Below are 14,178 nucleotides of genomic sequence, written 5' to 3'. Positions count from 1 at the left end.
ATCTTTAAGTTCGGAAAAGCAGAGTTTTGGGTTTTATTGGTTTTGTCTCAAAGAAGCCTTTATTTACATAATACATTCACATTTTCCGTATCTTACAGCTCCCTGTAGAAAACCATTTGATTAAAACTTAAACAAATGATCTCGGTTTTATTTTTAAAACTAAGGTGATGATCATTTTCCCCACACCAGGTTTCAAATTCACTTTGTGGCCAACTTGCTTTTGGCAGTTGAGAAGGGAAACTGGAAAAGATCACAGGGAAGGGAGGAGAGAGTGAGAAAATCAAACCCGTTGAGCACTGGGAGTTTGTAAATTAATGACACCCTTGCGACACGCTCACACCTGGACTCCCCGGATGGAAAGAGTATTGGAGCTTGGCACGGTTCTGGGATGCGGGCTGGACTTCCCATTCAATTCTACCGAGAGCTCTGCCTGATCACTCCGCAGTCAGTGCAAGTATTCCTCTGGGATCTGCAGATACCATCCTCAGGGACGATGACTTCTGAGGCTCTCTCTGAGGTTATAAATGGAATCTTGCTTCCTCACAGTTTCAATTTCTTTTGGAGAAACAGTGGGTTCAGCCCAATATATGTGCTCCATTTGTATGAAAAAGCAACACAAATTCTGTGCAAATTCATTCAACGCAAACCCCAAGCTAAAATGGCATCCCTCTTCCGATCTGCCTGGCGATCTTCTCGTCCGTGGGCTCCTCCTTCTCCTTTTCCCGATCTTTGTTCCAGTCTTTTAGGCCTTCTGGGAGGGATGTATCCTCGTCCAAACTGCCTGTGCCTTCCACGAACTCTTCGTAGGTCGACTTTTCTGCAAAAGGCCTGGGTCCCAGCAGTTCGATCATGTCACTCTTATCCAGAACTTCCTTCTCTAGTAGTCGCAGGGCAACCTGAAAAAGGAACACTGGGCATTAAACCTAAGTACTCTGGAGCCTTTCCAAAGATCCCACCGAGATACAAGGTAAGCAACAACATATAGCACAGCACTTGATAGTGCCAATGGGAACCGAAGGACATGTTCAAATCGAAGAACAACGCTATATTCAGCAGTATCCAATTATCCTAGGCTAAGACATCATAAGACTGGACTGAAACCAAGTCCCTAACTTAGAATTTCCAAACTTCCAATGTCTGATTTTGGAATTCTATGGCTTTTCTCCAAAAAGTGACTTTGCAGAGCACAGTGAAACCAGAAAGAGTGGGTCAGAACTTTCTCCACTATCTCAAATTTCTTTTCGCCCTCTGACACACCCATCTTAGTTATCTGCTTCAGGCCTGTTGAATTCCCCTATTCCTTTAAAAGATTAAAGCTTTGGGTGGAGTCTAGTCTAGCAGTCAACTGGGCAAGAGAAAATAAAAATGCAAAACGAATGATTATGGTACTTAAGTGCTTACTACGTAACAAAAATGGTTCTAAGCGCAGGGTTAGATACAAGCTGATCGGGTTGGACACAGTCTCTGTCCCACGTGGGGCTCACGGTCTTAATCCCCAGTTTACAGACGAGGGAACTGAGGCCCAGAGAGGTGAAGTGACTTGCCCAAGGTCAGGCAGCAGACAAGCGGCGGAGCTGGGATTAGAACCCAGGTCCTTCTGACTCCCAGGCCTGTGCTCTATCCACTCGGCCACACTGCAATGTGTACATTCTTAGAAAGGAACACCTAAAGAAGAAGCATTACAGCTTGGAGCCGCACAAAAACTCATTCCCAACACATCCCGGACTCTGCCTCATAAGTCTCGGCAAACTTATAAGGACAAACTGCCACTGGCAGAGCTGGGATTCGAACTCATGACCTCTGACTCCCAAGCCCGTGCTCATTCCACTGAGCCATGCTGCTTAGAGACAATCCCTACCCAACAACGGGCTCACAGTCTAGAAGGGGGAGACAGCAAAACAAAACAAGCAAGCAGGCATCCACAGCATCAAGGTAAATAGAATTATAGATGCATTCACATCATTAATAAAATAAATAGAATAATAAATATGTACATATATACACAAGTGCTGTGGGGCGGGGAGGAGGAATAGAGCAGAGGGAGGGAGTCGGAACGATGGGGAGGGGAGGAGGAGCAGAGGAAAAGGGGGGCTCAGTCTGGGAAGGCCTCCTGGAGCAGGTGAGCTTTCAATAAGGCTTTGAAGGGGGGAAGTGTGCTTGTTTGGCGGATGTGCCAGGCCAGAGGTAGGACATGGGGGGCAAGGGGACGGAAAGCCTTGAAGTCAATAATGAAGAATTTTTGCTTGAGTTTTTGTATCGACATCTGTCTCCCCCACTCTAGGCCGTGAGCTCATTGTGGGGAGGGAACGTCACTGTTTATTGTTGTACTGTACTTTCCCAAGTGGTTAGTACAGTGCTCTGCACACAGTAAGCACTCAATAAATATGAATGAATGAATGAATGAATGAATGAATGAATGAATACTGTCTCCCCCATTAAAATGTATGTCCCTCGAGGGTAGGGAATCACATCTTTTATCCTTTTTGTAAGTTCTCCAGGCCTCTAGTTCAGGGCTCTGCATAAGCAGATATTCAAATGCTGTTGACTCTAATATTTTGATCTGTTATCATTCAATCAATTATATTTACTGAGCCCTTACCTTGTGCACAGCACTGTATTAAGCCCTTGAGAAAGTGCAGTGTAACAGAGCTGGCAGACATGTTTCCCGGCTTACGGTCTAGCAGGATGTAATGCAGATGTAATAGACCATAGACACTTTCCAAGAGACGCAACTGATTTTCCATCTTTGCTAGCATAACTTTTCAGCCAAAGAAGCCGTCGTTCACTGTGCAGCTCTACTCACCTTTTCCACGTCGGCTTTCTTCTCGGTGAGCAGAGTCGTGGTTCTTTCATGAGCCTCGTTAATAAGTAGTCTCACTTCATCATCTATCAGCCTGGCTGTGGCTTCGCTGTACGGTTTCTCCAACACCATTTCCCCTTGCCGAGGGAGATCAAACGAAATCTGTCCGACTTTTTCGTTCATGCCAAACTGAACGATCTGGAAGAGAAGCAGCAGGAGATCAGTGACTGGTCCGCCTGCTGGTTCCAGCTTTTCACTGGAAAGCAGCCTGACCCTACTTCACAAACACTGCTGCTGGCCATCAGAATTTCCAATCCGGCCCACGGTCTTTAACAGCTCGCCACACCAAATCAAACACAGGCAACGTCACTGTTCTTGAAAGGCAGAAATCCCTTTAAAGCTACCCAAAGCACTTAGGACGCCAATAAGTTCCAACTTCCCACTGGCTGTGCCACCCTTGAACTGACCAGCCTCGGAGCCATGAATCAGCTTAGCGACAAATTCGGGAAGGAAGAAACACTGCAGTTGCTAAGACGAACACCGCTTATAGTTGAGCTAACCCAGAGGGGGAAAAGGGACTGTGTCTGACCTGATTATTTTGTCTCTCTCCCTGAGCTTACTTAGTACAGTGCTTATCATTATCATTATTGTTGTATTTGTTACGTGCTTACTATGAGTCGAGCACTGTTCTAATACCCTGGGGTAGATACGAGTTAATATCAAGTTGGACACAGTCCTTGTCCCACATAGGACTCACATTCTAAGTAGGAGGGAGAGCAGGGATTGAATCCCCATCGTGCAGGTGAGGAAACTGAGGCACAGAGGAGTTAAGTGGCTTGGCCAACATCACACAGCAGAAATGAATGGCAGAGCCAGGAATAGAATCTAGATCCTCTGACTCCCAGGCCTGTGCTCTTTCCATTAGGCCACTCTGCTTGCACATAGTAAACAGTTAAATACTATTATTATTATTAGTACTATTAGCTTTCAACACCGCCTAATGGATGAGAACATCAAGGAAAAAAAAAATCAAGATTAGTACTCCCTTCTTCGAGGCAAAGATGTGTGCTGATTCTCACAGTCTACAACTGGAACGCCCTAGTTATCTATTATAAAACTCTGCTTCTAAGGCAGTTCGTAGATCGCAAAGTTCACATACTGAATGAATGAAATACGAGGGGAGGAGAAGTAAAACTTGTATAATACCTACCTGGGCATATGCACTTTGAGTTACCTTCCTCAAGTCATCTTGGGCTCCAGTTGTAATTTTTCCAAAGAAGATTTCTTCTGACACTCGGCCTCCCAAAGTCATACACATCCTATCCAAGAGTTGCTCTTTGGTATAAAGATATTGTTCTTTGGGCAAATATTGGGCATAGCCTAGGCCTTTGCCACGTGGGATGATGGAAACCTGAAATGTCAGAAACAAAAGGCACAATGGGGAGTTCACTATTTAATCTAAGAATCAGTGCTGGAAGTAAACTGGAGTGGGCTGAAATCCAGCTTTGGTAAAAGCAAGCTTCCCGAATGACCATTCCGGAATGAAACCTGTTCCACTGAGGGGGCGGCACCACCAGCTACTTGGTCTGGGGTGGGGCTACAGTGGCCGGTCCTGCCTCCAAACTCCTACTCTGATCACCAACAGCTGGAGCTGGAGCCTGAAGGGATGGAGGCAAGGTGGAGGCTCCCTCCCCTTGCCTCTCTCCCTCATCTGTTAAGTGCTTACTATGCACCAGGCGCGGTACTAAACCCTGGGGAAGATACGAGATTTTAGGGTTGGACACGCTCCTTGTCCCACACAGGGCTCATAGTCTTAATCCCCATTTTACAGATGGGGTAACTGAGGCGCAGATAAATGAAGTGACTTTTCCATGGTCACACAACAAGATAGGTGGTGGAGCTGGAATTAGAACCCAGGTCCATGAGCTTTCTACTAGGCCACGCTGCTTCTCTTCTGGCAAAATGGTCCCAGCCTAGGGACCCATGAGGATGATTTGGTTCCTCCCCAGTGTGTGGTGGGGGGCGGAAAGGGGGGGGGGGTGAAGAGACATGAGCAAACTCCATGCCTGATTTCCTCCCACCATCCATGTAACACATTCTCGCCACTGTTGCCCGCTGCCCTCCCAGTTAAAAAATGTTTTTACTTTTAGAACTGCTTAGAATGTATTACGATGGCAAGCAGCTTTCTAAGTCTTCTCTGTAAATTTGGAAACAATTTATTTCTTGGTCCTTTCGCCCTGTAACAAGGGGCCATATAGCAACCACAGCTTGCAATAGCCCCGTAGCTGCAGCCGGCATGTTTTTTCGGTTGGTATGGGTCCTTTCCTATTTGCTAATGAAGCCAGGTTCTTCTTTAAGCTTATTCATTTGAACCTAGAGGTATCAATGCAGAACAGGTGATTGTGTGAAAATGTTTTAACGTCTCTGGGTCCACAGTGAAGAGGTTACCTTATTGTGTGGTCTTTTCAAGGGGATGACACCCCGGATTCCCTCCTACTTTTGAGCAGATTGTAAATCCCAGAGCCCAGGTGGGACTAAGTAATGAGAAAATTTCAGCACCTAGACCCTGACTATATCACTATCACATCGCATAATGGCAGGATTCCAATATATTATACCTCATTAAAAGAACCCCCATTTTTCCCATAATAACAAGACAATCACCGACACATTGGATCATATCTACCCTAACGTGGTTTTGCCAACCCACGACAGACACGATCTATTAATCACATGCATGGCTGCTGCAGCCCTTTATTTCTAACACTATCAGCAAGTTGCATAGGTCTTCTGCTAAGTTAGGGAAGCCCTACCCACAGACCCCAAACGGTCAGGGTCCCAAATCCTCTGGGCAATGGCAGCCCAGACCTACGAGTGTGGCTTTGGACTGAGAGAATATTTCACAAGGCGGGTGCTCCGAGAAAGGGCCATCTCAGGCTTCAGGTGACAAGTATCATCATTTGGACAAGGGATCTGTCTTTGAAGTTTGATCTGGCCTGGGAATGCCGTAAGGTCCTGGAGCCACTCTGGTCTGGGCCAGACCTTTCGGAATGTCTCTGATATTGGGCCAGATGAGGGCAAGGCTAGGCTTGCTCAGTGGACCTCTGACTGGCCCTCAAGGTTAGCAGCGAAGCCAGGCTGGAAGTCTCTAGGACATCGCCTCAGAGATGGCCTCTCTGTGCATCTGGTGCCACTTCTGACTATTCTGTAGAATGACTAGCCCCTTCCAGTTGCCAACCTCACTGACCCTCTTCTCTGCCTCTGCACTTGGATTTCGACCCCTTAAGAACTTGTCATTTATCCCACCCCCACAGCACTTAAGTACAGATTCCTATACTCTTTTATTCCTCCCTCAAGACTGTGAACTTCTTGTGGAGAGGGGATGCGTCTGACAACTCTACTGTACTGTTCTCTCCCAAGTGCCTAGATCAGTGCTCAGTACCTAGTATGCGCTCAATAAATACCACTGATTGAATGACTCACCAAAGACCATGATGATTTGCTTTACCTAGGAGCTTAGCATGCCAGTGATCTCTTTCCCTCTCTGCAGCCTCGCATTTCCTCCACGTTAAGTGTGCCATCATCTCACACTTAATGTATCCAAAACAGAACTCATCTTGCCACCCAAACCCTGTCCTCCCCGAGACTTTCCCATCACTGAAGGCGGTGATATCATCCTTCTTGTCTCAAGTCCATAACGTCAGCATCATCCTTTACTCCTCTTTCTCTTTCAACCCACATATTCAATCTATCGCTAAATCCTGTCCATTTGACCTTCACAACACTGCTAAAATCTGCCCTTTCTTCTCCATCCAAACTGCTACCATATTAATCCAAGCATTTATCCTATCCCTCCTTGATTACTGTATTAGCTTCCTTACTGACCTCCCTACCTCCTGTCTCTCCCCACTCCAGTCCACGCTTCTCTCTGCTGACTGGATCATTTTTCTATAAAAACATTCTGTTTGTGTTTCCCCACTCTTCAGGAACCTCCCGTGGTGCCCATTCACCTCCACATCAAGCAGAAACTCCTTACCATTGGCTTTAAAGCACTATCACTTTGCCCTCTCCGACCTCACCTCGCTATTCTACTACAACCCAGCCCGCACTTTGTTCCTCTAATGCCAACCTACTCACTGTACCTCGCCGCCCACCCACGCCCTGCCTTAGGCCTGGAACACCCTCCCTCTTCATATCCAACAGACAATTAACTCTCCCCCACTTCAAAGCCTTATTGAAGGCACATGTCCTCCCAGAGGCCTTCCCTAAGCCTTCATTTCCTCTTCTCCTACGCCCTTCTGTGTCGCCCTGATTCGCTCCCTTTCATCCCACCCTCAGCACTGAGGTACATACCTGTAATTTACTTATTATAGTAATGCCTGCCTCCCACTCTAGACTGTAAGCTCACTGTGGGTAGGGAATGTGTCTATTATATAGTTATAGTGAACTCTCCCATGCGCTTAGTACAGTGCTCTGCATATGCTAAGTGTTCAATAAACATGATCGATTGGTACAGGGAAAATTGGGGCTTTTCCTAAAGACATTTCAAAGAGATTCAGTTTTAAGCTAGCTACAGATCACATTGCCTATCACTGTCAGTTATAAATGAAGGTATTTACTGTCTCATGGTAAATCAAGAAACAACTCCCCACTCAACCTGGGGCCCAGAACTGTAGATATAAGCGAGGGACTGCACTCTTCACTCAACCTGGTGACCCAGAACTACAGACATAAGCGAGGTACTACCCTGGTGGTTGTCCCTCTACTAAGTGCCAGATATTTTGTCTAATATACCCAAATACACAATGTGGTCCCTTCTCGAGCTATTTTCAATGTTTCATTTGCCATCTTCAAGATGGCTTTATTCAGTTGTTGAAAAATTTCCATGGTAAAAAAGTTCCCCAAATTGGTCCTTAACATCCTTAAGTTTTACTACAACTAAAGTCAGGGCACCACAGTCTTTTTCAACACGAATTCAGTCAGCTCTGGCTCCAGATTCTTTCCAACTGGTCCTTATGTCTTGGACTTGTTTGCCCTTCCACCTAAGCTGCTGGTCTCCCCCTCAAGACTGTAAACTCGTTGTGGGCAGGGAATGTGTCTGTTTATTGTTGTACTGTACTCTCCCAAGTGTTTAGTACAGTGCTCCACACACAGTAAGTGCTCAATAAATACGACTGAATGGTTTCCAGGTTCTCTGAATCCTCTTTCTGGAAGCACATACTGGAGCGGTTCCAAAGGTTTTTCCTGTTTTCCCCAAAGCTCCAAGCCTCGTCCCTACCTTCCCAGGTCTTTCTTTGAAACTTGTGTCCAAGCAAGTCAGTGTAATACACGAGAGCCCTAACATTTATAAAGCGATTTTACCTTTAAAAGTGGATCAGCATGTTCCAGATACCAGCCTGCAACTGCATGCCCTGCCTCATGGTAGGCGACTGTTTTTTTCTCCTCTGGTTGCAGAACCTGAGTCTTCTTTTCCAAACCTTAGAATACAAATAAATAAAACTTAAAAGAAACCGTACCAAACAAAACTTTGTTGAGCAAACCTGGCCTGAGATAAAACACACACTGAGCTAAATGACTGGCTCTGTGGGACCACCATGTTATTTATCAAGATTTGAAACCACACTGGAAAAAAAAGGAGAAACTGCAAAGCCACATCGAGGTCAAAATATTTGAAACACACCTAATTCCTGTCCACAGAACACATGAAAAAAACCTGGCACCACATAGAGAGCAATATAAGGGGAGAGTTAAGGAGGATGAGGCAGAATATCTAGGTTTCCATTTCAAGACAGACTTTCTTGCCACTCTTCTCTACCAAGAGATGTCCTGATGTACTGAGACATTTTTCTAAGGATCAGATACACCTCCCTTAAAATGTGGAGTTCATGTACCCACAAATCATTACAGAAAACTCATGCTCTAAGCATTCATCTTCCCCAACCCTGCAAGAAAAGACACAACCATTTCTACCGACACCGTGGTGCAGGAATGTCACTGTTTACTGTTGTATTGTTGTTGCTGAACTGTACTTTCCAAGCACTTAGTACAGTGCTCTGCACATAGAAAGCGCTTAATAAATATGATTGAATGAATATTGTACTTTCCCAAGCGCTTAGTACAGTGCTCTGCACACAGTAAGCGCTTAGTAAATATGACTGAATGAAACCAGACTTCCAATGCCAGAAGAACTCCTCTAATTCCCTACTATTGCTCTACCCAAAATACATGGTAAGGACCTGCATATGGCAGAATCTGAGTGCATTCTAAAAGGGTTGGGGAACAGGAATTTATTTTCATAAAGAGATTTCAACCTTTTCCTCCTAGACTGTGGATGAATGGAGCTGAACAGTGCACCTGTATGCTTCAGTGTACCTTCAGACCCCACTTTCTTGGAATCCAGGCCAAGTGGCTGTCCTTGTGGGACACCTGTAAAATCCCTTTTGACAGTCTCACACACTATTTTTTTATACCCAAGGTCCTCTGTTCAGTTAGGGCAGAGAGACTAGAGGGCTGTGGGTATAAAATCTGAGCAACTTTCAGAGACCAAACTACTACCAAAATCATCATGAATATCATTTACTGAGTGCCACTCTGCTGCAGGACACTTGGCCTGTCCTTGGGCAGGTGCTCCTCCCTCTTTCCTTTTTTTTTTTACGGTATCTGTTAAGTACTTAATGTGTGCCAGGCACTATACTAAGAACTGGGGTAAATACAAGCTAATCAGGTAGGACAAAATCCCTTGTCCCACACAGTGCTTACAGTCTTAATCCCCACTTTAGAGATGAGGTAACTGAGGCACAGATGTGAAGTGCCTGGCAGACAAGTGGCAGAGCCGAAATTAGAAACCGGATCCTTCTGACTCCCAGGCCCGTGGTCTTTTTTCTGCTCCCTTACCTCCGATCACTCGCTCAATTGCCTGCTCGAAGTGTGTCTGACATATGGAATCTGAAAGGTGCCGGGCGGCAATCAAGGCAGCTTCATTACAGACGTTAGCAATATCAGCTCCTGGAAAATGGAGATGTAGGGTAGACAATTCATCAGCTCTAAAACATCAAAACATTTGGAAAGGGCTAGCGTAGTGCTTGGGACACAGTGAGGACTCAAATATCACTGCCTGCCTAGGAATTGATATCACTGCACCTTAATGTCTGAATATTCAGCTCAAGGATAATGTTAGAAATCAAGCAAATGTCAATCAATTCACATAATCCCACTATCTTTTTTGGAAGGAGGGTTTGGATAGACCCACCATTCTCATCTCGTTCTCAGCCCTAAATAAGCAGTTGGGGATACGATCCACCAGCTCCTCCTCCGCCTCCCACCCTCTAACTGTGAGGGGTCCCTCAAGGCTCAGTTCTGGGTCCCCTTCTATTGTCCATCTACACTCACTCCCTTGGAGAACTCATTCGCTACGATGGCTCCAACTACCATTTCTAGGCAGATGATTTACAAATCTACAACTCCAGTCCTGACCTCTCTCCTCTGCAGTTGCACATTTCCTCCTCCCTTCAAAAGAAACTCGACTTGGACGTCCTGCCGAACCCTCTAACTAAACATATCCAAAACTCGTCGACCTCTGGCCCACATCCTACCGTTGTCCTGGAATGCCCTCCCTCCTCACGTCTGCCAAACTATCTTCCCCTCTTCAAAGCCCTACTGAGAGCTGACCTCCTCCAAGAGGCCTTCCCAGACTGAGCTCCCCCCTTTTCCCTCTGCTCCCCCTCCAACCTCTGCTCCTCCCCCTTCACCTCCCCTCAGCTAAGCCCCCTTTCCCTCTGCTCCCCCTCCCCTCCCTACCGCACCTTCTGCTCCTCCCCCTCCCCTTCAGCACTGTGCTCACTTGTATATATTATTTATTACCCTATTTATTTTGTTAATGAGGTGCACACCCCCTTAATTCTACTTATCGTGATAATGTTGTCTTGTTTTTGTCTCGTTCTGTTTTGCTCCGCTGTCTGTCTCCCCCGATTAGACTGTGAGCCCATCATTGGGCAGGAATTGTCTCTATCTGTTGCCGAATTGTACATTCCAAGTGCTTAGTACAGTGCTCTGCACATAGTAAGTGCTCAATAAATACTACTGAATGAATGAACACCCAAACTTCTATCCTTCCCATCACTGCAGACATCACCACTTTTCTTTCTACCTCATAAGCCTGTAACCTAGGCATTATCCTGGACTCAGCTCTCTCATCAAACCCTTATATTTAATCTGTCCATCAAATCCTGACAGGTCTACCTTCACAACATCCCTAAAATCCACCCTTTCCTCTCCATCCAAACTGCTATTAGGCTGATTCAAGCACTTACCCTAACCCCCCATGATTACTGCATCAGCCTCCTGCTGACCCTCCTGCTTCCTGTCTCTCCCCACTCTAAACCACTCTTCACTTTGCTGCCCACATAATTATTTTACAAAACTGTTCAGTCCATGTCTCCCCACTCAAGAACTTTCAGTTATTGCCCATCCACCTCAACCTCAAACAAAAACTCCTTACCATCAGCTTTACAGCACTCAGTCAGCTTGCTCCCTCCTACTTTACCTTACTGATTTCCTACCTCAGTCCACCCCACCTGCTTTGCTCCTCTAACACCAGCTTGCCCACTGTGCCTCAGTCTCACTGCCAACTCCATTCACATATCTTCCATCTGGAAATTCTTCCCTCTCTTTAGATGACAACTACTCTCCCCACCTTCAAAGCTGTATTAAAACCACATCTCAAACAGGCCTTCCCCAATTAAACCATTTTCCCCTACTCGCCCTCTCTTCTGCATCATCTGTGTAGTTAGATCTGTAAGCTTTAAGCACTTGAGGTTCACCCCAGGCTCAGCCCAAGAGACCTATATACATATCCATAATTTTTTATATTAATATATGCCTTCCCCTCGAGACAGAAAGCTCCCTGTGGGCAGGAATTTGTCTACCAACTCTGTTATACTGTAGTCTCCCAAGCGCTCACTACAACGCTCTGCACACAGTAAGCGCTTAATAAATACCACTGATTGGTATGGTAGCAGTTTGGATGGAGAGGAAAGGGTAGATTCTAGAGATGTGATGAAGATAGAACCAACATGATTTGGTTACGCACAGCTTATCTATGCATGTTGAATAAGAGAGAGGAGTTGAGAATAATTCCAAGGTTTCAGTCTTATGAGATAAAGAGGATGGTAGCATTGTCTACAGTGATGGGAAATTTGAGGGGCGGACAGGGTTTGGGTGGGAAGATGAGGAGTTCTGTTCTGGACGGTTCTGTGTTGGTGGGACATCCAAGAAGAGATGTCCTGATTTCAGGATGAAAGGACAGAGGTCAGGTTTGGAACTGTAGATACGGGAATCAACCATGTAGAGATGACAGTTGAAGCCATGGGAGCAAATGAGTTTTCTACAGGAGTTGGTTTAGATGGAGAATAAGAGACCCAAATCTGAGCCTTGAGGGACCCCCACAGTTAGAGGGTGGGAGGTTGGATGCCAAGGTTGGATAACGTTTCCAAGGGAAAGGGGTGGTCCATGGGCTCAAAGGCATCAGAGAGGTCAAGGAGGATGATGATGGAGTAGAGGCCATTGGATTTGCCCACAAGGAGGAAGGTCTTGTTTCTGAACACTGGAGGGGGTGGCAGCTAGACTTAATAATAATAATTATTAATAACAATTTTGGTATTTGTTAAGCACTTACTATGTGCCGAGCACTGTTCTGAGCGTCGGGGTAGATACATGGTAATCAAGTTGTCCCACGTGAGGCTCACAGTCTTAATCCCCATTTTACAGATGAGGTAAAATGAGTCCTTGGCTTCACGGACTCCATCCTCTCCTGGTTCTCCTCTTACCTCTCTGGCCGGTCATTCTCGGTCTCCTTCGCTGGCGCCTCCTCCCCCTCCCATCCTTTAACTGTTGGAGTTCCTCAAGGGTCAGTTCTCCGCCCTCTTCTGTTCTCCATTTACACTCACTCCCTCGGTGAACTCATTCGCTCTCACGGCTTTGACTACCATCTCTACGCAGATGACACGCAGATCTACATCTCCGCCCCTGTCCTCTCCCCCTCCCTTCGGGCTCGCATCTCCTCCCGCCTCCGGGACGCCTCCACCTGGATGTCGGCCCACCACCTAAAACTCAACGTGAGTGAGACTGAGCTCCTCATCTTCCCTCCCAAACCCGATCCTCTCCCAGGCTTCTCTATCACCGTGGATGGCACGACCACCCTTCCCGTCTCTCAGGCCCGCGATCTCGGTGTCATCCTTGACTCGTCTCTCTCGTTTACCCCACACATCCTATCCGTTACCGAGACCTGCCGGTTTCACCTCTACGATATCGCCAAGATCCGCCCTTTCCTCTCCACCCAGACGGCTACCTTACTGCTACGGGCTCTCGTTATATCCCGGCTAGACTACTGTGTTGGCCTTCTCTCTGACCTCCCTTCCTCCTCTCTCGCCCCGCTCCGGTCTGTTCTTCACTCCGCTGCCCGGCTCATCTTCCCGCAGAAACGATCTGGGCATGTCACTCCCCTTCTTAAACAACTCCAGTGGTTGCCTATCGACCTCCGCTCCAAACAAAAACTCCTCACTCTAGGCTTCGAGGCTCTCCGTCACCTTGCCCCTTCCTACCTCTCCTCCCTTCTCTCTTTCTACCGCCCACCCCGCACGCTCCGCTCCTCTGCCGCCCACCTCCTCACCGTCCCTCGGTCTCGCCCATCCTGCCGTCGACCCCTGGGCCACGTCCTCCCGCCGTCCCGGAACGCCCTCCCTCCTCACCTCCGCCAAACTGATTCTCTTCCCCTCTTCAAACCCCTACTTAAAACTCACCTCCTCCAAGAGGCCTTCCCAGACTGAGCTCCTCTTCTCCCTCTACTCCCTCTACCACCCCCCCCTTTACCTCTCCGCAGCTAAACCCTCTTTTCCCCCTTTCCCTCTGCTCCTCCACCTCTCCCTTCCCATCCCCACAGCACTGTACTCGTCTGCTCAACTGTATATATTTCCATTACCCTATTTATTTTGTTAATGAATTGTACATCGCCTCGATTCTATTTAGTTGCCATTGTTTTTATGAGATGTTCTTCCCCTCGACTCTATTTATTGCCATTGTTCTTGTCTGTCCGTCTCCCCCGATTAGACCGTAAGCCCGTCAAACGGCAGGGACTGTCTCTATCTGTTGCCGACTTGTTCATTCCAAGCGCTTAGTACAGTGCACTGCACATAGTAAGCGCTCAATAAATACTATTGAATGAATCAATGAAAGTAACTGAGGCACTGAAAAGTTAAGCACCTCAAAGTCACACAGCTGACAAGTGATGCAGTTGGGATTAGAACTCATGACCTCCGATTCCTAAGCCCGTGTTCTCTCCACTGAGCCATGGGTCCAAGGGAGAACTGGAGGAGTGGATGGGG

The 14,178-nt window shown here is 46.8% G+C and overlaps 1 protein-coding gene across 2 annotated transcripts in view; it reads right to left on the bottom strand.

Annotated features, from left to right (window-relative positions):
- Positions 1–3: 3 nt before the first annotated feature.
- Positions 4–14,178, bottom strand: part of AFG3L2 (AFG3 like matrix AAA peptidase subunit 2) — a 43,595-nt gene continuing 29,420 nt past the window's right edge. Inside the window, exons 13-17 of one of the 2 annotated variants that reach the window (XM_029065604.2) lie at positions 9,695–9,805; positions 8,162–8,277; positions 4,011–4,211; positions 2,804–2,998; positions 4–896 (exon numbers count right to left, since the gene is read on the bottom strand). In XM_029065604.2, coding sequence (XP_028921437.1) covers positions 654–896; positions 2,804–2,998; positions 4,011–4,211; positions 8,162–8,277; positions 9,695–9,805 — 866 coding nt within the window. In that variant the 3' untranslated portion in view covers positions 4–653. The remainder of the gene's footprint in view (positions 897–2,803; positions 2,999–4,010; positions 4,212–8,161; positions 8,278–9,694; positions 9,806–14,178) is intronic. The other variant, XM_029065605.2, reaches the window with a different exon arrangement.

This window comes from Ornithorhynchus anatinus, chromosome 5, assembly GCF_004115215.2.
Source record: "Ornithorhynchus anatinus isolate Pmale09 chromosome 5, mOrnAna1.pri.v4, whole genome shotgun sequence".
Taxonomy (NCBI): domain Eukaryota; kingdom Metazoa; phylum Chordata; class Mammalia; order Monotremata; family Ornithorhynchidae; genus Ornithorhynchus; species Ornithorhynchus anatinus.
The sequence above is the reverse complement of the archived record's forward strand: the minus strand, read 5'-3'. Positions and strand labels throughout refer to the sequence as shown.